This window comes from Augochlora pura, chromosome 10, assembly GCF_028453695.1.
Source record: "Augochlora pura isolate Apur16 chromosome 10, APUR_v2.2.1, whole genome shotgun sequence".
NCBI classification, from domain to species: domain Eukaryota; kingdom Metazoa; phylum Arthropoda; class Insecta; order Hymenoptera; family Halictidae; genus Augochlora; species Augochlora pura.
Window position 1 is genome coordinate 10,249,037 of NC_135781.1, and position 23,774 is coordinate 10,272,810.

The 23,774-nt window shown below is 36.5% G+C and overlaps 3 protein-coding genes and 1 pseudogene across 4 annotated transcripts in view; 3 read left to right on the top strand and 1 right to left on the bottom strand.

The window, feature by feature from the left end:
• Window positions 1-2,623: 2,623 nt before the first annotated feature.
• LOC144476579 (uncharacterized) lies at window positions 2,624-3,362 on the bottom strand (annotated as a pseudogene).
• Window positions 3,114-16,142, top strand: LOC144476519 (protein THEM6). 2 transcript variants are annotated; one of them, XM_078193591.1, is made up of 5 exons: window positions 3,114-3,417; window positions 4,959-5,763; window positions 9,677-9,891; window positions 12,255-12,440; window positions 13,013-16,142. In XM_078193591.1, the coding sequence occupies exons 2-5, from the start codon at window positions 5,607-5,609 to the stop codon at window positions 13,121-13,123; spliced, it is 669 nt and encodes a 222-aa protein (XP_078049717.1). In that variant the 5' UTR covers window positions 3,114-3,417; window positions 4,959-5,606; the 3' UTR covers window positions 13,124-16,142. The 2 variants fall into 2 exon arrangements, with proteins under 2 accessions (XP_078049717.1, XP_078049718.1); XM_078193592.1 differs by having other exon boundaries at window positions 5,322-5,763.
• Window positions 16,143-17,272: 1,130 nt separating this feature from the next.
• LOC144476522 (protein THEM6) lies at window positions 17,273-21,221 on the top strand. Its single transcript, XM_078193594.1, has 3 exons — window positions 17,273-17,758; window positions 19,325-19,539; window positions 20,344-21,221. The coding sequence occupies exons 1-3, from the start codon at window positions 17,611-17,613 to the stop codon at window positions 20,578-20,580; spliced, it is 600 nt and encodes a 199-aa protein (XP_078049720.1). The 5' UTR covers window positions 17,273-17,610; the 3' UTR covers window positions 20,581-21,221.
• Window positions 21,222-21,368: 147 nt separating this feature from the next.
• Window positions 21,369-23,774, top strand: part of Tsp5d (Tetraspanin 5D) — a 29,917-nt gene continuing 27,511 nt past the window's right edge. The window contains exon 1 of the mRNA XM_078193589.1: window positions 21,369-22,550. The gene's annotated coding sequence lies outside the window, so the exon portion shown is untranslated. The remainder of the gene's footprint in view (window positions 22,551-23,774) is intronic.

The following is a 23,774-nucleotide window of genomic DNA, read 5'->3' on the forward strand; positions in this document are numbered from 1 at the left end:
CAGAACAAGCAAAAGTTTTATCAAAAACATCCTGACCTATAAATTTGCAAGTGTTCATGAGCAAGAAAATGCATATATCCTAACAAAGGTATAATTAAAATATAAACAATTCTTGATTAGTTGCTTCTTCCAATTTTTAACACATTTCAAAGAATTGGTATTCTTCACGGACGAATGAAATTGTCTTCAAAGAGCTAACACATAAAAGTAATTTTCCAGTCATCCAAATCAGTGCTACGTTCTTTATTTCATTATCGCTGGAAGTTGAATGAAATCTAAAATGTGATAAAATATATAGATTTTTGTGGGTCGAAAGTGGCCCATGTGCGTGCCAGTCTGCTTTGATGGTGCGAAGCTGTAATTCCCGTGACACAGCTTTATTCTTCGTTGGTTCCGTGTCGATTTCGATGGTCGATCACGAACCACGTGTTTTCAATAAAACATCAGCAGGAAAGTGTTTCCTGGGGGTCTTGCTAGTGCATGCCTCGCCTTCGAACAACGTTTAACGAACCTTCCGCTTGTTCCTGTTTACATAGAACAATTATGTACAACACGTTTCAATCATCAAGCGAACTATATCACCACCTATTGTTTATCCTGGCGGCACATTAAAATGTCCTTTATATTTTTTGATCTAGCTCAACAACTCACCATTTTTGTAAAGGTTTTCCAGTACCGAATCTTCATGTGTTTGCACTCGTTTCTTGCGTATAACAATTATATATTGCACAATTCAGCGTCTGCGAGTCGTCTAAATCGTTGGGCAAATCAGATCGCTGTTGTCTGGATGTCCTTGCGTCGAACGAGCAACTGACTAAAATTTCCATTCATCGCAAGGTATCTTTTCGTTTAACGAAGGCAAAAGGAGACGCTCGCGCGGAATGTAAATTTACAGAGAAAACCGCGCCTTCTACAAGCACATAAATCGATTTGACTTCATGTCCAACTATGTACCGCCCAGAGACATTTCGAATTTCTCCTAACGAGGTTCATTAATCGCACTTCCTTCACAAACTCATCCGCTTTCGTGCGTGTTTTCTCGGAAACAGGCCTCTTCGCCACGGTTTACTTATCAATCAAATCTTATCTGAAGCGTTTCCACTTGAAAAGGTTATGCAAAGTACACAGTGCCTTTCCGTTAGCACAACGAGACACGCGTTTCCTTTTTGCGGGAGTTCATTTCTTGCATTTTTTGCACGTCCGTGTCACTGGTAATTGCTGCTAATTTCTAGTTACCCGAACGATAAATAGTCGAAGCTCGTTGGAATTTTTGTGAAATAGCATCTAATTGTTCGTGACTTTTCAGTTTTTCTTTCTAATTTACACCAATCATGACGTAATCGAGGAATACTATCGTTCGGGTGTGTGTAGTAGGATGTTGTTTGCGTCTTTACGTCCCATGGTATTAGCTGCTTTATTAATAAATATCGAAGAAATCGACGTCGAATCTTTTATAAATAATCCACGTGATCTCTCAGTGAATGTAAAAGTGGCTATCCACTGTTTATGGATCAATTAACACGCGCGTAAAGACCGTGGACACACGTGCCCAATTGCGATTCAAAAATATTTTTTCGCACGGTCTTTCGTTTCAAATCGACTTATTATTTTTGATTGGCCCACTCATAATCTATTTTTTTTCAATAATTCTGATAATACTTGTTCGATCCTGTCTATAGTTTATCTTTTTAGTTTTCATGGAGTCAGTTTTGGTAGATTCAGTTTGATGCATTTTCATTAACAAATATTGTACGCCTTACGTATTTTCTGGATGAGGTAGGATGCTTAGGATACATACCATATTTTGAACTTCAATAATGAACTACATATGCACACTGATTAAAACAGAAAGTAATTGCAGCAATGATAATGTGAATCATTAATATTTAGTATTTACAGTGTTATGATTAAATTTAAAATGAAGGGTTTTTATGAAGTTGTAGAATTGTGGAATATTTACAAGTGCGCGATTGTAACGATTAAACTGGTTGAAACTTTATGCGCATACGGCATAAAGTTTTACAAAAATCTTATCTTGAATTCACGGGAATAACCGATAATGATAAGAACAAGTGTAATTAATTTTCTATCGAACATGTTATGTCATGGTACAAAGTATAGTTTAGTATCTTTTTAATGGTATTCTTTTGGTATTCTTTGTAAGCCCGGGGGAACATTAATTGATAAATAAATCATGTAGTATCTTTTTAATGGTTATTTAAACATGTTTCGTAATGCGTTTTGAATTGGAATTAACGTAATAATATTCTTGAATTATCTGAAAATCTGTTTTCTATTTGCGATACGTAGGTCGTGGATTTTATGCAACTTAAAAATTGTTTGCGTTAATTGAATGGCATTTCTTTTTTTAATAATTTTAACGGACTGAAAATAATAAAACACATTTGAATTATTTGAATACGGGAGTTTGAATATTGTCTTTCAGTTAATCTACTCATTTTTTATTCGAAGAAAGTTCTTCGAGGAATGCAGAAAGCTTTAACATCATACTCAATTACTGATAAAATTTACTCCATTATATCAAAGTAAATTATAATAAAATATTGCAGCAAACGCAAAACATTTAGGAGCACAAACGATTCCACTGTTTCATAATCCATACTTAGGAGTTCGGCTTCCAAAGGAAACTAATCAAGTGCCGATAGGAATCATAATACAAGCCACGTGCGCCTAAAATATTCAAATGCTAGAAACTAGATACAATCTCAGGCCACAAATCTGGACCGAGACCACAGAAAATTTCTCCTGGGTGTCCGCGGACATCCGAAGGACGCGCGTGCCAGTCCCCACCAAACTCAACCAGATCTGAAAATGGTCAGATCGAACCTCTCGATCAGCCGCCTACAAACAACAACTACATGTTGCCACCATCATAGGTTCCCGAAGGAATCTGACGTCAACGTTTTCGTCTGCCACTGGTTGGAAGCCGGCTTCATAGTTGGATGCCCTCGGCGCAGATGCGACTTGAGAAAAGGGACGTTCCCGTGACGTTCGAACAGGGTAACGACGAACCCGCGAACTAGTCGATCCGCCAGTTCGTGATATGTCGTCGCCAGGAACGGACAGGCTCCTGAATTTCGTGTGCTTTCATTTTATGCGCGAGTGTGGGTGGGATTTATCGAGCATGTCGCTTTGAAACACACCGCGTTACAAAGTAGTGCAAAGGGGTGCGTGGCATTTGCACCAGCCAGCCATTCCCCGACGTGTGTAGCCATCGATTTTATCAGCTTCAATAGCTTAAAGAGTCCCATCGGGACGATAAGGTTGAAGATAACCGAGTATCGAGTGGCGCACTGCGATCTTGGGAAACCAAGTCGAGACATCGATTTTTGGAATAGCATTGCCAGCGACGTGACAAGACTGGCTATCTGACATCCCGAGTCGAAAGTATCGAAAGTAGGTTTTGTTCGATTCTTGTTGATGCTAAGATGATCGTGGAAGCTTCGCTGTCCATGTGTATTGATAGAAGTTTAACACGTTGACAGCTACCTGACGAGCCCAAAATATTTCAAAATTTCAAAGCAACTTAACCTTATTATTGATGTAATGATTTTCCCTGATAAAAAGTGCAAATAAATGTGCATAATTCTAGATAAACGCTGCATTAACATTCTTGTCTAGTCTATGAAATGGGAAAATCGTGGAAAATTAAAGTTTTCTTTCAAAATTAAATAGAAATGCAATCAGTATTCCAGTCAACCTTCTACGAATCCGACGCCTTGAATCATGCAGTTTTAAAATCGGTGGAGGTAATTTGAATCCAAATGGTTCGCGGTAGGTTTAAGGAAACTAGAATTGGAAAATTAAAGTTAATTGAAACGAGTGTATCTTCAATGCTTCTGCATGCTACAGATCCTAGTGAAATGTAGTTTGAATTGCGACATAAAATTGTTTCTAAAGATCAAAAAGAAATTTTTAGGTGTTTATTATTAGTCGAATGGTGAAATCTTTTTGCAGGAAATGCAAAAGTTTGATAGGAAGTTAGAAGTGGGGGGGTTATATATATGGAACATGGTGACCCTTTATGATGATGAAGGGTTGGCGCATTCAATGACGAGGTAGACCCTTTCATCTTAGATACATACACCACGTTTGTATCATGGTAGTCTGAAAGCGTATACTCCAAAAAGTATTCGAACGAATTTCCCATTTTCAAAAAATTGTCTCTATCTAAGCTATAATAAAAAGTCTTCAAGAACATTGGAAAATTTTTTTCGTGAATAAATCTATTACAGATTTGAAGATTTATGTTTTCCTTTGACAATGAGCCCCCAAAAGTTGATAAATAACTTTTTAAAGTCATTTTGCTGAACTTTTAATAAAGCGAGTTCACAATCAACTTCATAATTATATGACATAGTAAGGGTTTCATACGATCAACTTTTATGGACTCATTGTAAAGAAGCTTTAATCATTGAATCTGTGGTAATTGGGCTCCAAAAAATTATCTAATGTTAAGGTTCAATTTGTTCCATGCTCGGAAAAATCGTATCTTTAATTTTTTATGAGAGTGTATTTAAATAGTCTTTGTAGTTAGACTGCAGATGTCATGCAGTTATTATTACCTCATCATTATTGTTATATATTACTTACAATCTATAAAAGCTACCCAAGTATCGAATGCATTTTTATTTAACTTTTATTTTGAAAAGTTTAATGACATATAAAAAACCAAAATTGTGATAAGGTAGTGGAGGTTACTATGGACTGATCAATTACTGTGCCTTTATTTTGTATTAATAGTTAATTTTAAAGATAAACAAAACAAAACAAGTAAAAATGTAACGTGTCTTGTTCGATAAATATAAAGTTAATTATGTTTGAAAGTAAGGCAGGAGCATAATATTTGGTCACCTCTTGATTACAATTGATCACAATTGGTATCCAATTGATATCCTCTTCTGTTACAATTGCCGTATCTAATCCTTTGTGGACAGTGGGTCTTGGATATATTGACGATTCATCGGTACCTATTTCCATCGTCCCTATTGCTGCCAGCTGGCACCGCGGACTCATCCGCCACGTGACTCTCTAATAACTAAAGTAACTCTCGAAGTTTGCCAATCGCCTCCAGTATCCTCTCGTCGCAGTATTCCTCCGATTTCCGGGTACATATATCGAATCGCGTGTCCCGGCGCCGATTCTCCGGCAACAGACGGATGTCCTGCGATCGTTATCCGTCCGCTATCGAGCGTCCGAGGAGGAGCCCTCCGCGCGCGCAACGTTTCTGAAAAACGCAGCCGCGTCGGTATTCTTCGGCTTTGAGCGCGATCACACGTCGACGGATCCTCACGTTGCAGGTGCTCAGTTCGTTGTTGAACCGCGGCCTTGGTGCACCGGACATGAGCCGAGTGAATCCTCCTGCATGTTGGCAGGTCGTGCACCGGTGGGCCGTCAAGAATCTGTCATGCTAGTCGAGCAGCGCAGCGCTTCATCGGCGAGAACCCAGCCAGAAAACACCGCCAGTACCGACCGCGAATCAATAAAGTGGAGCGTGGCTTCCCGGTGGCGAAATACCAAAGCCTGACCGACAAGCTGCTGCCTGATCCTAAGGGTTGAAAGGGGATAAGAATAGCCCTGCAACCATGGTCACTTGTTGGGTCCTGACCGGCGTCTTCGCGGCCATCGTGATGATCTACGGCCTAATCGAGATACACTACTTCTTCAGGATGTTCTTCACCGTGTTCTTCGCCAGGTTCTGCAAGAAAAGGGTGCACATACTCGACGAGACCACTGTTTATGGTACGTTTATGCTCGACATACGGCACTATGTTCGATTTTGATGGCGCGGTTCGTTCCAGCTGGTCGTGTCTCACTGTTGACGATTTCAACAGTAGCTTTCCTGGCATTGTAATTAGATTGCGGACCTTCGTGCAGTATAAAAATGGACACCATAGATTACAGAAAACAAAAGTGTCTCTTCTTGATCATTTTAATACATTATTTTAATACTAATTATTTCAGCCGGTTTTATCTAAAAGAGTGTTGGCGATTCTAACAAACAATATCTTTCTACGTATGTTCCTGTCGTTTTCTATACACAAATTGCATTCACATGTTAATTAGAGTATCCTGGTACAGTAAACTGATCAACGTTCCTAAATATCTTATGCAAGTTGGATATTTGTCTTGAAAATTCTTGTGTTAATATTTACCTTACTTTACATACAACTGTGTGCTACGAGTGATTGCAAAATGTATCTGCGAAAATATACTTTTCAGTTAAGATTTTATGAAAAACTCTATTAAGTTCCATCCATGCATCCTAAAACTGCAGTGCATCGATGGTAGTAAACATAAATTAAATAGAAGTTTTTTCCTCCTTTTTATATTATTTTAATACGTTGGAGACATTTGTGCAATTCTCTAAATGAGCTACCTGTTTTACGATCGAAATATTCATTTCCATTACGAGTGCAAAAAGTCCGTAGTCAAATTATAATCACATTCAATTTATTCAGTTTCGCTTTTTGTGTTCTGTGCACGTTTTGTAATGTGTCAGATATAAAATTAAAATGAACCACCCGCGTTAGTGTATAGCAATTCTAAAATCGTCTCAGAAACATTCCACGTGAACATTAGTTCAGCATCAGTTGAATAATTGTGAAAGTGTTAGGTGAAAAAGAAGACATGTGTTCTGTATGCAAAGCATGTACGAACGAACTTGCAGCACCGCTCGTCGGAAAGTGTTTCAAACAATATCACTTGATTACAAATCACAACTTATGAACCGCAACAACGATACATATTACTTGATATTACATTATCAAATTAATTGTTACACGACTTTAAAGCATTCCATACAAATTTTTCCTCTTTGAATGTAAGGTGCGATCATCGTTATTAAAAGCTATTAATAACTACTTGCCAATCAAGTTTTCTCTATACATTGTCAACTGGTCGACTTTCAATACCACTTAATTGTTATTCGGCGGCATTGGGACAAATCTTAAATTGTTCAATCACAGTGAAACTGTGAAACTATGACCTTATGTGAAAAGGGTTAAATAAAACTAAACTGGCTGGAACGAAACGGTAAAAGTAGTCTGAAGGGTGAAGGGGAAGACCCGAAGTATGGAAGGTTGAGCTTGGTTCGAGGATGTTTGAGAGATGAATAAGTGTTGACAGTTTCTCCTCGTTGGAGCGGTACGCGTCAACGCAGAATTAACGGAGCTACGTAATCGAATCCGCAACGCGTAAGAACACGAAGATTCCGTGAAAAGGCATCTCATTCTCATATCGGCTGCCACGTAAGCCCGGAATCCTTACAATTTGTCGACTTACCGCGGTCCCGTTCCCGTGGAACCTTGACCTACCACGCGCGAATCAGTTGACCGGCCGGCTGCTCGTGTCGCAAATCCGACCGAGTATTGATTCGGGAACGAACGCGGCGAATTTGTGCGAAACTGGACCAGCCGGGGAACATAAACATGAATCTTGTTCTGTTTGGGCTTCCACGCGTTGTCTTGATTAGACAATGATCCGTTTGGGCAGACTAAAAAACGTAAAAACTCCTTCCGGCAGTCCCTAGCCAGTCCCAGAGGGACAATGAAGGGCTTTGAAACTTTGTTCGTCGGAAACAAGTTTGAGAGTGCAGATGAAGCATGATATGACCACTTGAGGGTTTATAACCTTTTGTCACTAAAGCAGATAATTTTTGCAAAATTAAACGAAGTATTTCGATTGCTAACTGCGGATTTTATGCATTTATGGCAAAAATAAGTAGGTGAATAAACTTGCAAACAGTTGAATGGATTTTAAGAAAACTATCATAATTAGTTTTGATATACTGACATTATTAAAAAGCGAAATTCATTTTTATTTATTAAATTAATAGATTTTAATGAATCAGTTAATATACAATAGAAGCATTTTATTATGTCTTAAATCTTGCGTATAGTAGATATTCTCTCGATACATATCTTAAATCGGAATTGAATGGAAATGGTGAGTTGCTAGAACTCTGGGTAGTGAAGCGAGGATGTTCATTTACATTGCCATACGTGTATCTAGCTTGTTAAGGAAACGACTTTCCAGTTATTAACAACTTACAGTATATTTAAAGTTCTAGCTGGAAATATTGATTACTTGAACGTACGTTCTAAATCGAACTTGCTCAGACACGGTAAATTTATACGGTCTTGATTTTGCAATGCTTCAATATTAAACTATACGATACATGTACATTTTTCCTATAATATTTAGTGCTTGAGCAAATTTTTTAACATAATTTACTATGTTTCGATGCCCATAATTGATCATTGTCAATCTTTTATAGACCTTCTCACCTTTTGAAAATAAGAGCGTGTTAACTTTTTCACCTCAGCATGTAGCTTATTTTACGATGAATTTATGGATTTACAATATCATATTAGTTTTTCCAAGGTCGTCAAAGTCAATGGCAATCATTTAAGCTTTACGGAAACACTTTACAAACGTTATCTTAAACATTATGGTTTAGTTTGCTATATAAATTTTTAGGGAGATAATAAGAGCAATAGAGGGGAGTCGAATGATGCAGTAAAATGTACCTGGCGCGTAAACTCGGTTCGATAACTAACTCGACAAATGAAAACGAAGACTTGAAACAAAATTTGATTTCTTTCATCTTTTCTTTTCAATTATCTCAATGTCAGTGTATTACGAAATTGCATTTGTATCCACCAAAAGTATTTTTAATGTCTCTGAAAAATTTTAATAAAGTCAAACGCTCTAAAATTTTCAACCCCTAGACTGTAATCATTTCGTCTGTAAATTAAGATAATTGTCTAGAAAATGTCAAAAAACAATCATGAAAACGTTTGTACACTATTGGTTTGCCCTGCTTTTGGTATGTTGCAGTAAAGCGAACAAAAACTTAATCTGCAAGTGCTAAGTACTCAGATTGTCAAGTAGAAGAAAAACATCATCGAATCTTTCGTCAGTCCATACGATTAATATCCCATTTTATGAATCGTCTTTGTCACGCCACGTGAATACTACGACGAATGATAATAAATTCTTGAATCGCTTAGTATGCCGGAATATTCTGACGAATGCTGATCTTTTATTTATTAGTCCTTGCGACGAACGAGGAAACAGACGCCTTGCGGCTTCCCGTGGTCTTCTTCCCGTCTGTTTTTCGATTTTACCATACTGTATCGTTCAACCTCCGCAGGTGTTCCATTATCGTTGGTTTTGTTCACGCGTCTTTAATTTCCACCAGAAACAATTCCGAACTCCCTCGTGGATGTTTTCGTGTCGAGAAAATAATTGTTCTAATTCGTTTTAACTTCATGCTGTGAAAACATATTGCGTATTTGTTTTAACTGTTTTTGGTTATTAAGAAATTCTAATTTGTGAATTTGAGATTGCGAAGTGGAAAGTGGGTAGACTTTTTAAAAACTTTAATCTTCGAGGGCTCCTCAGTGATGATGCTCCTGTAACATCATGATTCTGAGATAAAACATGATAAAAGAATTCTTCTGATTTTCTTTAATTTTTGAGAATTATCAATTTACAGCTTCAGGGCCTTAAAATAAGATGGTGATAGTTTATTCCAAAATCTAATTCAAAGCTCCAGTGCTCACGCTAAAAATATGAAAACTTTCATAGTTTATTAATGGCGAATGTTATCTTTGAATGCTGATCGATAACTAATGCTTAATTTCAATAGGTATTTGCGCCACCACCGACGTGGACACGCTCCTTTATCACATGAACAACGCGAGGTACCTTCGGGAGCTGGATTTCGCAAGGGCGGACTTTTATGAAAGGACGAGCCTGTATCGCGAGATCTGCTCGCAGGGGTCGGGAGTTGTACAGGGAGCTGCGACCATTCGGTATCGCCGATTCGTCAAGCCACTCTCCGTCTTCAAAATAACATCCAAGGTATACGGAAGACTATTAAATCCCATAGCTATTGCTTTTAACGACGCTTTGGACTGTGCGTGTCTGTAATATTACTCAAGCGTAATTCTAATCAATGGTTTTCAAGGAAATCTACACTTTTGTAAACAAACTTCAAACTGATTAGTTTTACCCTCAGCAGTAAACCACGGATTTTTATGTATTTATCGTACACGTAAGTTTGAAAAATACAGAGAAAACGCTAAACCTACAGCAATCAACTGGTCAGTTTCTAATTTTACAAATTACTTTATTGCATTATCAAAAAATTACATTATTCGAGCACGTACTATAATAAAAACTGTAAAAAATAACATTACTAATAACTAAGCTAAATAAATTCGAGCTTTTCATTTTCATGAATACATCGTTAATTTTTAAGAATCGGTAGGTTTAGGGTTAGTGAAAATGAATTGCATTGCTATTTTATATTTGCCACAAGGAATCTTTTAATCCTTATCGCTTCTAGCTTAAGCTTGGCAGCATTACTGTCAGTTGGAGTGATAAGGGTTAAATGACAAGATATTTTATCTTTCTTCAAACATCTATAAAATGCATAATAAAAATGAGAAATTACAGAAAAATCCAGTTTATTAATCAGTGATTCATCTTTCAAATTCTATTTTTGATGCTTGGGATAGCTGCTTTTTGTGTAGAAAATAGAAAGAACAATTTACAGTATAATATATGTCCTTGAATTCGAAGAAAACATTTTCGCATTCCTTCCGTATGAGTTGCAAAAACAAAAATTAAAGAAATACGTAGGTGGAACATGCTGTGCCACAGTGTTCAATAATGCTGGCGGGCATCAGTTTGCTTTACGTAGTGTTTACGATGCGATTCTGCAGCGACAAGTTACAATATTGGTTAAATTGTGTAATTGTTAGTCCCGTCTCAATATTCTGCGTCACGCGAGGCTGGACTCTGACCGATTGTTTCGAGAATTCTTCGGGGATTTTTAGTGCACCATTGCCAGGTGATTATCTTCGACTAAGTATACGCGAGAACTATTAACATTTGGTTTCGATAATATCTTCTCAGAACATACATGTAAACTGTAAACGCTTTCCGTTTTCCTATTCTGCATAAGCAGCTTTAGTAGTGGCTTCCATTGACATTCGGACGCTCTTTAAAACAGAGTAACTTGCTTAAGATTGCATCAAATGCGCCGAGTTCTTTTTGAAAAGGTGTTATTAAAGCGTATAAATGGAAAAATATAGCTTTCGTAACTTATTATTTATCTCCGTATAACAAATTTTAATAAAATAAAATGATGTATGGTTAAAAAATCTGAAAATTCTTACGAAGCATCCTTAAATTGTTGTCACAAGCAATCTTTAATATTTTCTTCACAGTTCTCATTAATTGTATCTTCCAAAAAAATGTCTCTTATGTATGTATCCGACTTCGTCAAAAAATTTATTAGTTTTAGACGAATTCTAGTAAGATGATCTCCTGTAGAGAGTGTCTGGATCTTATTGGCAGTCATTGCAGGTGAATGAACAAAGGAAAGCGTCATTTTCGGCTATGCAAACTGGAAGAGTAAATCGACGTCTTTCCTGTCTGGTCGAGCCTTACCGAAGTCGATCCTCGATCAGTCATTATGGTTTCGTATGCATTCGACGGCCGCATGACGCATCGCGTTGGAGGATGTACATATTCTATCCTCCTCGCGATCAATTTCATAGCTGTGTACGCGGAATATAGAATCGAAGCCAATTAAACAGATTGTCATAAAACGAAGAGCCAATTATCCCATTGTTCAGGGTCTCGGTCGACGCGCCTAACTTTACAAAACGAATCATCCGACGACACCTGCACGAGCAGCAATCAGATATGCCATGTGTAGAATGAGTATTTGCAAATTAACGTTCGAGGAAGTATTTTTCAAGCCATACAGAATTTGTATGTACAATATCTTCAAAAAATATTTATCACTATATTTTCGATATTTGAAAAATCGTTCCTACACAATCTATTGTAATTTCGTAAAAATAATCATACATCGATACATCTGAACTTATCTTAAAGCTTGTCTTCTGTTTGGGTTGCTATTGTGGGTGGAAAACTGTAACCATGTTTTTTTTTAAAAAAATGCTGTAAATTAAATTGTTTCTAGAACCGTCACAAATTTTGTTCGTGATTAAATTAAACATGGATTTATAGAACAGAGCTTCCTCCTTAAAACGACATCAAATAATTTGATGTAAGGTTTTTCTCAATGTCTTTATTGCATTGAATGTAAGGTGCACTGCAGACTCAGAATTATTGATTGACACAATGTACTTTATTTACGTCGTATTAAAAATTATTTCACTAAAGATTCTCACGAAATTTGTTTCCAGATTATTTACTGGGATGAGAGGTCGGTGTTCATGGAGCACCGGTTCATCACTCCGAACGATGGGTTCGTGCGCGCCATTGCAATTTGCAGGCAAAGACTGCTGGATTGTAGTGCAGAAGCTGTGATCGGATCCCTGATGGAACGAGGAGTGAAACAGACTGCAGATGTCGAGGCAGGCGTCACCCAGGTAAAATTACACACTTCGATTATTTTCAGACTACAAACTATTAAATTTCACTATTTTTTGCAACCCTCTTTAAATCAGGATCTGCACTATAGATCTTTATCCAAACAAGATTCGACAACACATTCTAACAAATTCTTTCAATTCAATTTGACTCCAAGCACGTGACTGAACATTGTTTAAACATGTTTAAATGTCGATGATTTCCATTCGTGTGGTTATTAGGGTTGACGAATAAAAAATTCTAAAACTTAAAAATCTGATTTTCAAATCAAACTTTTTGAAACATTACGCAACATAACTTTTGATTCAAAGTGATACAGATAAATCAGTGTACGCGTTGCACATAGCACATGACAAAATTTTCCATTATAACAAGTACACTCATCTCATCATATAAATAAAAATTTTTCTGAAACATATTCCTAAATACCAGATAACATGGAATAAATGTTAGATAAACATGTTGGAAGAACCTAGACTCGAAGCGTCCTTAATAAAATAGCGCTCAAAAATCTTTGAATACAGCTAGGACTTTAAGAATTACGTAAACAAATTGGGACACGGTGTTACAGATGCCACACGTGAGACCGGAAATGCCGCCGGAAGTCGCCAAGTGGTTGGAAAGTAACGAGATCTCCTCGGCACTGCTCCGTCAAGCAGCGGCTGTAACCACCAATTGCTGACAAAAGGAGGATGCGCCTTCCAGCACGAATGGCGTCGTTCCCGCTTCCGTCTACGCGACCACGACAGTATAAAAATCGTCGAAACGTGTTCCAAAGATTCTTTCGGGGCGTCGGTCCTTCGAACTGTTCCTCGCTAGACAGCTCCGAACGATCGTGTCCCGATTGGCGACAGGACACGAGCGATCGTTACGCTTCTCAAGCTTTCGCGGATCGTGATCTTTCTCGTCCGCTTCGGTATCGATTATCCGTGTCGCTGCAACACGCGACGCGACACGCATGTATACAAGGTGTGTCAGAAAGTACCTTCCAATCCATGGGAAACAAAAATGCGTAGTTACGATCCTACGGGGTGCGACACTCGACTGAGAAAAACCAGAATGTGTTCGTTCTTCAGAGTTGTGTTTCAGAGACTCGTTGGTATTCGATTATCCTTTTTAGACGCGTGTATATAAGCAGTTTCTTAGAGTCAGAATTGATCTGTGCAAGTCATTGTATAATTGCTCTTTCTAAATGGGTACGAAATTTTTAATGCATTCATCGATGCGGAGTAACGTTTCCTGGGTAAAATTATGTAACTGTTTCTAATGATGTGAACGTATCTGCATTTGATTTTAAACTTTAAACGTATCTGTATTTGAGCTGGAACATTCTTAACAGTGTAACTTGAATATTAAATAGTTTTTTGGGATCTTAACTTTCAAGCGACGAGATGTCATATTGATTCCGTATCAATACTGGTGACTTGACGTCACCACTAACGTTATGCGTCAATCTGGCTAACGACACTCCTAAGTCAATGAAAACGACTGATTGGTACACAAATTGCATTACTCATTACGTTTGAAATCGTACTACTTCGTTATACGAGTTGCATGTTATCAATTGATATAAAAGTAGATAACATTTCAGAATGTTCTTTTTGTACTTAAATTTTATTGAATAATTGCTGCAATGATTTGTAAAAATGTAATTAAAAAATTTCGGAAAACGTGTGCGATGTATCGGTTGAAATAGCACAGGTTTCTTGTAACAATTTAAGAAACTGATTACGATGGAAAAATTATTTATCGTCACACGCGCACTTAAAATGGTATAACTTCGTTTTAAAGAGTTTCTTGAGAACATAATTGACGATGATAATTAGGTGTTCTCATTTAATGCTAGAGTATCGAGGGAATAAATCGACTGAACTATCAAAGGTCACCTTGATTATAACGTACCTATAAATGAATTAATGTATTGAATTAATTCTCGCAGAAATAATTTTACATCTATAATAAATTAAGTCGGATAAAAGAATGAGATAAAATCGAAGCAATTTATTTGCGAGTGTTAAAATGAAACTTTGAGAAACTAAGACTAAATTCAGATAACGTATTTTATGCACTTGTGATAAAAATAAAAAACAGTGCAAATGCGTTAAAAGAATTTCAAAGGTTTTCTAATTTGATCACGTGATTGGAGGTTCTGTCGAACTTTCCTATTCCATGCAATTTCCAATGTGCTGGCGATACTGATCTTTCTAAATAGCTGACGCAGCGGCGAATTTACGAACAATCGGAGTTTTCTCTCGTATCTCTAGTGTCAAGTGCCGCATCTCGTACGCATAGTAAACGAACGAGTACAAAAAGAGAGATAGACGCGACTCTATTTTGCTAGATAACGCGGCAACGTGGATTCCAGCCGCGAGATCGTTTCCGAAGACAAATTTCGGATCGATGTTTCAATAGATTTCGTTATGAAAAACTCTGTATGTATGTATGTACTGTAATTTACAAAAGAGAAAAGGCTGCCGGCGACACCGTGGAACGGTGTACGCGTTACGGTGACTTCAAAGAAGATTCCACCGAGGTCGAGATATCCACTTCAATGGCGCTTTCGAGGCTTGAAGAGAGTCGCCTTTGTTGAATGTTCTTTGTTGAGAATAGTCGCGATTCACGCGACGTTATTTGCATTTTTTTATCATAAGGCGTGACTGGCGTCGGTAAACAATTTTTTCCGAGATGAAGACAAATGGTGATGAGAAAGATGGTGTCGAGTCAAGCGACTCGCCATCGCAGAAAACGACAGAAATGCAACAATTTATTTTAAAAACCGAGCTGATAAATGAGAGAGGACTTTATATTTCTACGATGCACTCGACGTGCCTTCCTGCGATGCGAATCGCGATTTCGTTGCTTAGTTTCCTATCCTCAGTGAGTTTCTCTTCAGCGAGTAGAATTAATACTGTTCGACACGTGCATGGATTTCTGACTTTGAGTGACCGCGTTTTAAATTATCATTTCTGTTAGTCATTTTACGCAAATCTGGAGAGCAAAATGAAATTGTGCAGTAGACATAATTGATTTTTACCGTATTTCACTTTTTTTTTTGCATTTTGTAGACTTGCACATGACATAAATATATAAATATATATTGTTTGTTAACGATGTAATTATTACGAACATCCACTAAGTTAAAAGTGTCTACTGAACACTATAATTTAAGTTTGAACTGGTTCAAAATTGTTATTCAGAAGGCATCATTAAAAATGGGAAAATGCTTTTTTCTATTAAAATGAATTTTCATGAAATCTGCAAATCAGATTTAAAAAAAAAAGCAAAATTGGTTAGCGTGCATAACGTTTATTTCCATAAAGATTATCTCACAGTTGGAAATCTAAATTTGCGTGGAGCCGTGTGATCTGTCGGATCCGAGTCAACATAAATCGTAATCGATCCTCGATGTTCGATAAGGTTTTAATTACCGGCGCCGTTTCAGACAAATCCGTGAAGTGTCCTCCACCAAATTTCTAATTAAATCCGCATCATAGTTTGATCATTATGTAGCTGTGGACTTAGTGAGCCTCAACGGTTCTAGCGTTCTGCACTTTCTACGTATGCGGAGACGTTATTATATTTCTAGATAATAATAATTGTCACTGTGTCAGATAATATACTGTTGATAATCGTGTCATCGACATACCACTGTCCAACCAAACAAATAAATATTCTTCAGATAGGTCAGGAGTTTATCGTTCGGCATGTCTTGTTCTTATTTACCATACGAATTTATTATACCTCACGTGTAATCCGTTTTGCAATTCTATTTCTAGCATGTATAATGAAGATTTTTATTATGTTATTATAAATAGTGATTTCGCCCTGCTGTGATTTCTTGTTTCAACGTAATTATGGTAACTGTTAGGAACTTTATTGATCCTCCGGATAATGGTTCGATATAAATTTTTTAAGGTTTATTAAAAAATCATTTTTCTATTCTTAAAAGTATTCTTTATGAACAGTACCAATATCTAGCAGCAGTAAAGTGCTATTTTTAATCAAATTTCAAATGCCTATTCGCTGACATTTGCAATTTTTTCAATAACGCATTTAAGTTTTACATCTCAATTTAAGAATTTATGTGGGACTAAAGTAAATCAATTTTGTGTTACATTTTACAGTAATGCTGTAAATATTTTTTCACTATTTTATAATAGAGAAATGAAGAACAAGCTTAAGGGCCAATAAAGCGACTAAAAGAAATCATGCATCAAGTTTTCGCGAGTTGTTGTAAAAAGCCAGCTACAATCTTCGATTCTATAGTGGATTCAATATCATAAGAAAAGTTTTTTTTGTAGTATTTTCAAGAGAAAACATGTCTTCAGTGTTTCACCATCAGTATTACGCAAAAGTAGGAGTTTATGAACAGTGATGGAACATCGAAAATTAATACCAGATTGCGAAAGTGAAGGTTTCAAGCATTTAAATAAGTTCAGGGTAAACATTCTACGATTTATATTACAACGTTACGATAGTTTAAATATCATCTATTCTCGAAAAATCAGAAATTTAGTTTTCAAGTATTTTTTAAAGTTACTGGTACAATTTTATGTGCTAGAATTAAACAAACATCCTCAGTTCAATACATTAATTGTTTCGTTAATTATTTGAAAACTACATGAATCAATCTCAATTAAAATAATGTTCATAAAACATATTCATAAATAACAGACAGCTTAAAACAATTTTATAAAACGTTGTCGATAAAAGATGCACATAATGCAATTCCGATAATTTAGTTGAACCTGAAATAAAAGATGCGGCCGGTTCGTTAAATAAAAAAAGTAGGTCTCGGAGAACGATCTGAAAAAGTTCCTATACAAAATTATGTAAGAAAATCCTTGTTTAAGTCCAGTTACTGTTTCCTGTTTCCCGTTTCTCAAAGGTTACTCTGAGTCGAAAAAAGAATTCGTTATACTTATTTAGTGACCTAGTACTTTGACCGCTTCGTATACCAAACGCAACGGGCAGAACACCGTTGGGTAATAGGACCTGGCTGAATGAGAAAACCGGTTACGTGTTCTTCGTACGGTAAGAAGCGGTTTACTGTTCGGTTTATCAACGTGGACTCGCAGTCTTCTGTCGTCTGTAGTCACGTCAACGTCCACTAGTAGCCTGACTCCGAATTCCTCGTTCTGTCCCGACTGTTGAAACCGGTGTAGAAAAATGGTTTGCACTTGTGCCCTGGTGCTTGTGTTTCTCCTATTCGTGTTCTTCGACGTCAATTATTTCCTCAGAATCTTGTTCACCATCGGCTCTGGCAGAATTTTCTCCAAGAAGAGAAAGAGTCTCGCCGAAATTTCAACGACTTATGGTAATTCTGATACTTACGTTATTTCTTGATATGATATCGGCTATTTGGTATTTGATATCTTGAAACTTTTGATGCGATTTTGTTTGTTTGCGTTGATATCGTGTCATTTCGATATGATTTTCGTTTAATAGCGACTGTTATAATTGATTAGAATTTTATGGTCGCTGATATCGTGCCGTTATATATTCTGTCGACTCAGCTGTTATCCCGGATAGAGATTTTGATCGAATTGCGCATGCACCAGTCTGTCACGTGTTGCAGTAGTGCAACTTTGATATTTGCTTACGTTGTTATTTTTAATTTGTTCCGATCCTCGATTTGCATTTCACGAAGAAGGAATAGATTTGTGCGGAATCTTGTACTATTCAGTCCAAGTTATTGTAATTATGATCTCTTCTGCAAAAAATGTTTAGTAAAAACTTTAAAGTGCGTTGTGCTGTATTTATATACTATGATCTTGCGTTTTAAATTGATGTCATGGTAAGCAAAACGAAGTGCTGCACAAGTTATAGATAGATTTAATGATTTTTATTACTGCATTTGTTCTAGACATTTTTTAAAACTTGGATAACACAGGAATTTAAGTGAATTTTTTACTATAAGCTATTGTAAATAAATGCCTACATGCTAAGTGACTCTGCATTATGCTTTTTGTAATATGACTCCGGGTTTCTGATAACACAGTAATGAAAATAACATGTTTTTCTAATTTAATGTGTTGTAATTTGAGTCGTTAATAATCAATTTGATTAATTCATCGTGGTAAGTATTGCAGCAGATATAAAATCAGGCATATACCATTTTCAAATGTTTTGATGTCGTATTGGAAATAAAATTCAATCCCATACAAAGCGAGCCTAATAATGTTCTATAAAATTATAATTAAAAAATCAATGTAATTCAATTGAATAAATTTTATTTACATACGAGTGCTTTCAGGGTTCACTACATACTTTCACACATTAAATCGATGAGTTAATCATTTCCTTTAGTCTTTCGATTACTAATTAAAATTTCTATGTAATTGTATATACCTGATAGTCTAAGATTTACCAAAATGAAAGGAAAATGGTTAGTAAACCGGTTAGCCATTGTGTTATAGAACACGAATATTTCAAAGAACAAACGCTATTAATGGAATTTAATACACGATAGGTTGGCTTATAAATTTTTATATCATAGCATCTACATTGTTTCGAGTCGCAGTTAAAATGGATGATACTGCATTTACTTCCGCGAAAATGTTAATATAGTCTTCTGTCGCAACATACATCCATAACTAAATGTCAATTTACTTATGTCACAAAGTACAATGTCGTAAATGCACATACTTTAATATTGAAATTTTCGGCGACGACTCGCAATCAATACAAGTCGATACTGTATAATCTCGGGTTGCAAAATATTTATTGTGAATAAAATAGTGCACTATCATTATCACTGTAATGAACCACCTGTGAGATAATCAGACATTAATTTCAAAAGACATTTCCTTCGCTGCGCTTGTCATTAATTAATTATACTAGTAATCATACGATCTTTTAATAATTGCGTAATTCTTTGTAGGATTGTGCACCAGTCAAGACATCGATCTAGTTCTGAAACACATGAACAATGCCCGGTTCCTTCGAGAGTTAGACTTCGCGAGGTTTTATTATTGGGACAGCACTGGATTGTATGGAGCGATCTCTAAAAGAGGCGGTGGTGCGGTGCAAGGTGCATCGTTGATGCGGTACAGGCGGCCTCTCTCCATTTTCACACCTTTCAAGGTCACCACGAAGGTACTGTTTGCATCTCGAACATTGAAATTTACTCCGACGTCAATTGATAATACTGCTATAATATTTAAAATCATTCTTCGGATTGGTAACTTTGAATGAATGCTTTCAATGAATTTAATGCTCCATTAAAAACATCTACCTAAAGTAATATTTCCAATGTTGGACAGTATGATCTTTTATTTACCATGTACAGTTCTAGAGAAAATCAATTTTCATGAGAACCTTACATTTTCAGTTTTCTAATATGAGAAAAATGTACCAATTTTTCCAAGCATCCTTTAATAACTAATTAGATTTCTTCTATATTCTAAATAAATTGAAAAATGTCCTGCAAATTCGGTACAGTTTAGATATTTTAGACTCCTTTCAGAGGTTTTTTCGATTTAACTATTATTTATATATTTTTGTGCTAATAATACAATGTTAATTTACACCATTTTATGCAACAAAGTCCGCATAATACTTTAAGTTAAAATTGATTCACCATTATTATTAAAGCGTAACGCCTCTTCAAAGATATACATATAGTACCTTTTTCTCAAATTTAATTGCTTTGGATACCACACGTATAAGATAATTCGTTGATTCTACACGCGAGAATGGAAAACAACCGGCAGATTAATAAAATGCAACAGTAATTTTGTATTCAGCTCGTGAAAACCAATTACAAATGCATATTCCTATATTGTTACAAATTCAAGTGTATGTCGAACAATGTAACTACACTTGACATTCAGCTGTCAAGGTTGATTTGCTAGCGAACGATGCACTAACGGTCGTTTGAAACTGGTTTCACTTTCACAGCTGATCTACTGGGATGACAAGAACATCTACTTGGAACACCAGTTCATCAGCTTGACCGATGGCTTCATCCGCGCTGTCGGCCTCAGTAAACAGGCAACTTTTGGCCTGAAAGTTACTATCGACGAAATATTCCAGGTACTGGAACCTGGCATCGAAAAACCACCAATAACAAAGGAGTTGCAGTTGTGGTTGGACTCTATGGAGGAATCTTCACAAAAACTAAAAAAACGTGACTGACTTTCACTATGCAATATTCAGAAATATTTGATTTTCGGAAACGTGAACTCGAGAAAGTAATATTGACCGTTTGGCGTTTTGTTGTTTGAAATTCATCTGAACGGGAAAAGATTTAGAGAAAAGCAAGTGAACATTGTACTGACGTTTATTTTATTTCCATAAGATGTAGATTCATAAGGCCAGTAAACTAATTCGTATACATAATGGAGTAGTGGCTCATCTACATTTAGGTCGCGCGCGGATATTGTGATCGAATATTTTTAAAACAGTTGTGCACACTTTCCACGTGTCTTGTTGCTCAATCTATTATTTAATTTCTTCATATTGTTTACATTTCTGTTAATGTATTGACAAACGTGTAGAGGCTTTTTTTAACGTATTTGAATATACTTGACTAATCGGAATTGCCTTGTTGGAAATTCACTATATTTTGTATTCATTTTAATGGAAATATATGTACTTATTTTATAAGCCTACAATTGCGTGTGGAGTATATATAAAAAGCGAGAATGTCGTGACTGATTATTAATATTGTTCAAAATGGATCGATTGTTATTATAAAAAGTGTACACAAAAAATCCGTCATACTTCGATATAATCATACAATTCTGGTTGTATAATTAAACTGTTATGTAAACATACCACTTCTACATGCATACATAAGGTAATGCAATTCAAAAACTACAAAACCATCACCCATGTTTCATTGAATAACGAGTACAAGATGGCAAAGTAATCTGATATACATCAATTAACTTCCTTCAATTTATTTTTAAAGTCACACTTTTACAGACTATCTTATCACTTTCGAATAATATTCTTTATGTTAACGATCTTCTTGTACAAATCATATTCTTTTAGAACCCTTTTTCACTATAGAAAGATATGTCAATAAGTCAAATGAATCGAATCAAATGATTTCGATCTACATTTACATCCCCCCAGCAACCAAGTATTATAAATCATTCGAATCTCAGTAAATGAATTATAAAGTAAGGGCATTAGAAATTGGAGATAACGTTTGTTCATCAATTAAATTTTACTTCTAATATAAAAGTATTGCCGATAGTCTGTGAAAGAGACAAATCACATAAGTATGATCCTAGAAGAAGTAAAAAAGAAGACGCTAGAGATTTCAGCCAAATTAAATGTGATTTCAATATCAAAAATTGAATTACTGTTGTAAAAACGTTATTGCTAACAATTCTTCCAAATGCAGTACTATCGATGATATAACTTTGACATATGACCTCAATTTAGGAAATTCAATTTCTGCGTTAACAAAACCTATTCTAAATAAATTCTTGACAAATAAAAATCGCAGAAACAGTTCCTATCAATTCTACAGCTGAGGAATCGAAAGCGAAACGCTTAAAACACCCTGAACAACGGATCCAAGATTTTTGTCTTACAAGAGATTACTGTCAGCGGTGTAAATTGGACCAAACTCACGCAAACACAACACCAGCCGTGGACCATTACGCGGAAAAGTCACGCGTCGGTGATATCGGTTGGCAGTGCACTGGATCATCACCTTATGAATGATTCAATGCGCTGGCCCCCGGGGAAATCCAGGAGACGACAGGAACGATGATGGCCGAGTCATTGTTCGATGAATAAGACAAAAAAATGCAGCGTCTCTACGACGAGCGGCGCGGTGCACAGAATGACAGCAACAGTTTCCCTGATAATCTGTCACGGGGCGTACCCTCGCTCGGATCGCTGGATTTCTACGGACCCCGTCAGATGGCGACTTTCGTTTCGCAGAGTGTGACTGATGGAGAACGGATGTGCAATAGTTCTGCGCGTTCCTCCCGTGCAGTCGATCCGGGCGCTCGAAACCTGTCGCGAACAAGCCTTGCCGACCTTTGACACTCCACTTTCCATGAACTTTCGTGGCCCGACCAGTGTTCAAGAGCTAGCGTCAGCTCCCGGCGACGACCGTCTCCTGGACCACTCACATCCCACCTGTAAGTGACAGTGTTTCAAAAACCGGCTTCCGGTTTGCGCCGCTTCCGCCGCTTTGAATTCTACGCGCACCCCACTTTTAATTTTCTGTTCTCGCGGAACTATTCCGTCACTTCCTCTCATCGACGAAAGGCGAATCTGTTATTAATTTTGTCGCTGTCGCGAATAAATTTGTCCAGATATTTCTAAATTTTCGCAAAATATTTTTTGTCATTTTAATGTAGTAGAAATCAGTTTAAAATAAATAAATAAGCTATGATTGCATGATTGCGTCTGTACTATTTTTGATTTCACAAAGTTTCATTTTTGTTTCTTTCAATTGATAAAGCCTATTTTCCAGATGTTTACGATGATACTAAAGATTTTCTACGGTGATTCTAGTTCATGACTTTTTTGCTTCATACCTAAATTAATTAATGCATAAGAAAGTAGAAATCTGTTAAAGTTTTATAGTCAGCGAGAACGGCAATATATTTTATAGATTCATAGGAAGTGACGGAATTATTTACTAAGGCTTAAAATTAATTTTTTTTCGATGGGGATAGAAAGAGTGATAACTATCATAATCTTGTCATTACGTTTTATCTTTGCATTATGAAATTGATGAAAATTAACAGCATGGATTTCTATTTCTCCTCAATCTGTACATTCAAATGAACCCATCAGGAATTGTGCGTTTCTTCATTTCATTACTTAATTTAGCTTGTGAATATCAGAAATTTTTGCAGAAATATGTGATGACGTTGATCGAAGAAGCAATGCTGATTTTGACAGTGCAATCGTGATGATTTGAAACCACATTCTCCAACCCAATAATTTTAGTCATTTTTGTATTCCTTGATCGAGTGGCCAACTACGGGCCAGAATAGATTCACATTCAGTCATCCAAGGATTAATTAAGTACATAATAATAATGCCTTCCGTCGCGTTTTTAATGAATGTTGCTTGCATCTCGTGTAAAAGTGTCAGCAAAGTGTCGCGTAACAGCCGGCTCGTTTTACGAAATTCCACACACGAGGCATAAATACATAAAGTCGCGGGCCGATTAGCAATCAGCTGTTCGTAATGAGTATCGCGGTTTTTGTTGTTCGATCGACGACACGAGTCTGTAACGTCGGAACGAATACGCGTTTCCTGTAAAGTTGCCGAGTAGTCAATAGGCATCATACGGAGGCGAATTAGCATGTACGATAGCTTTTGTGAAATATATGATGTAGGCAATAATG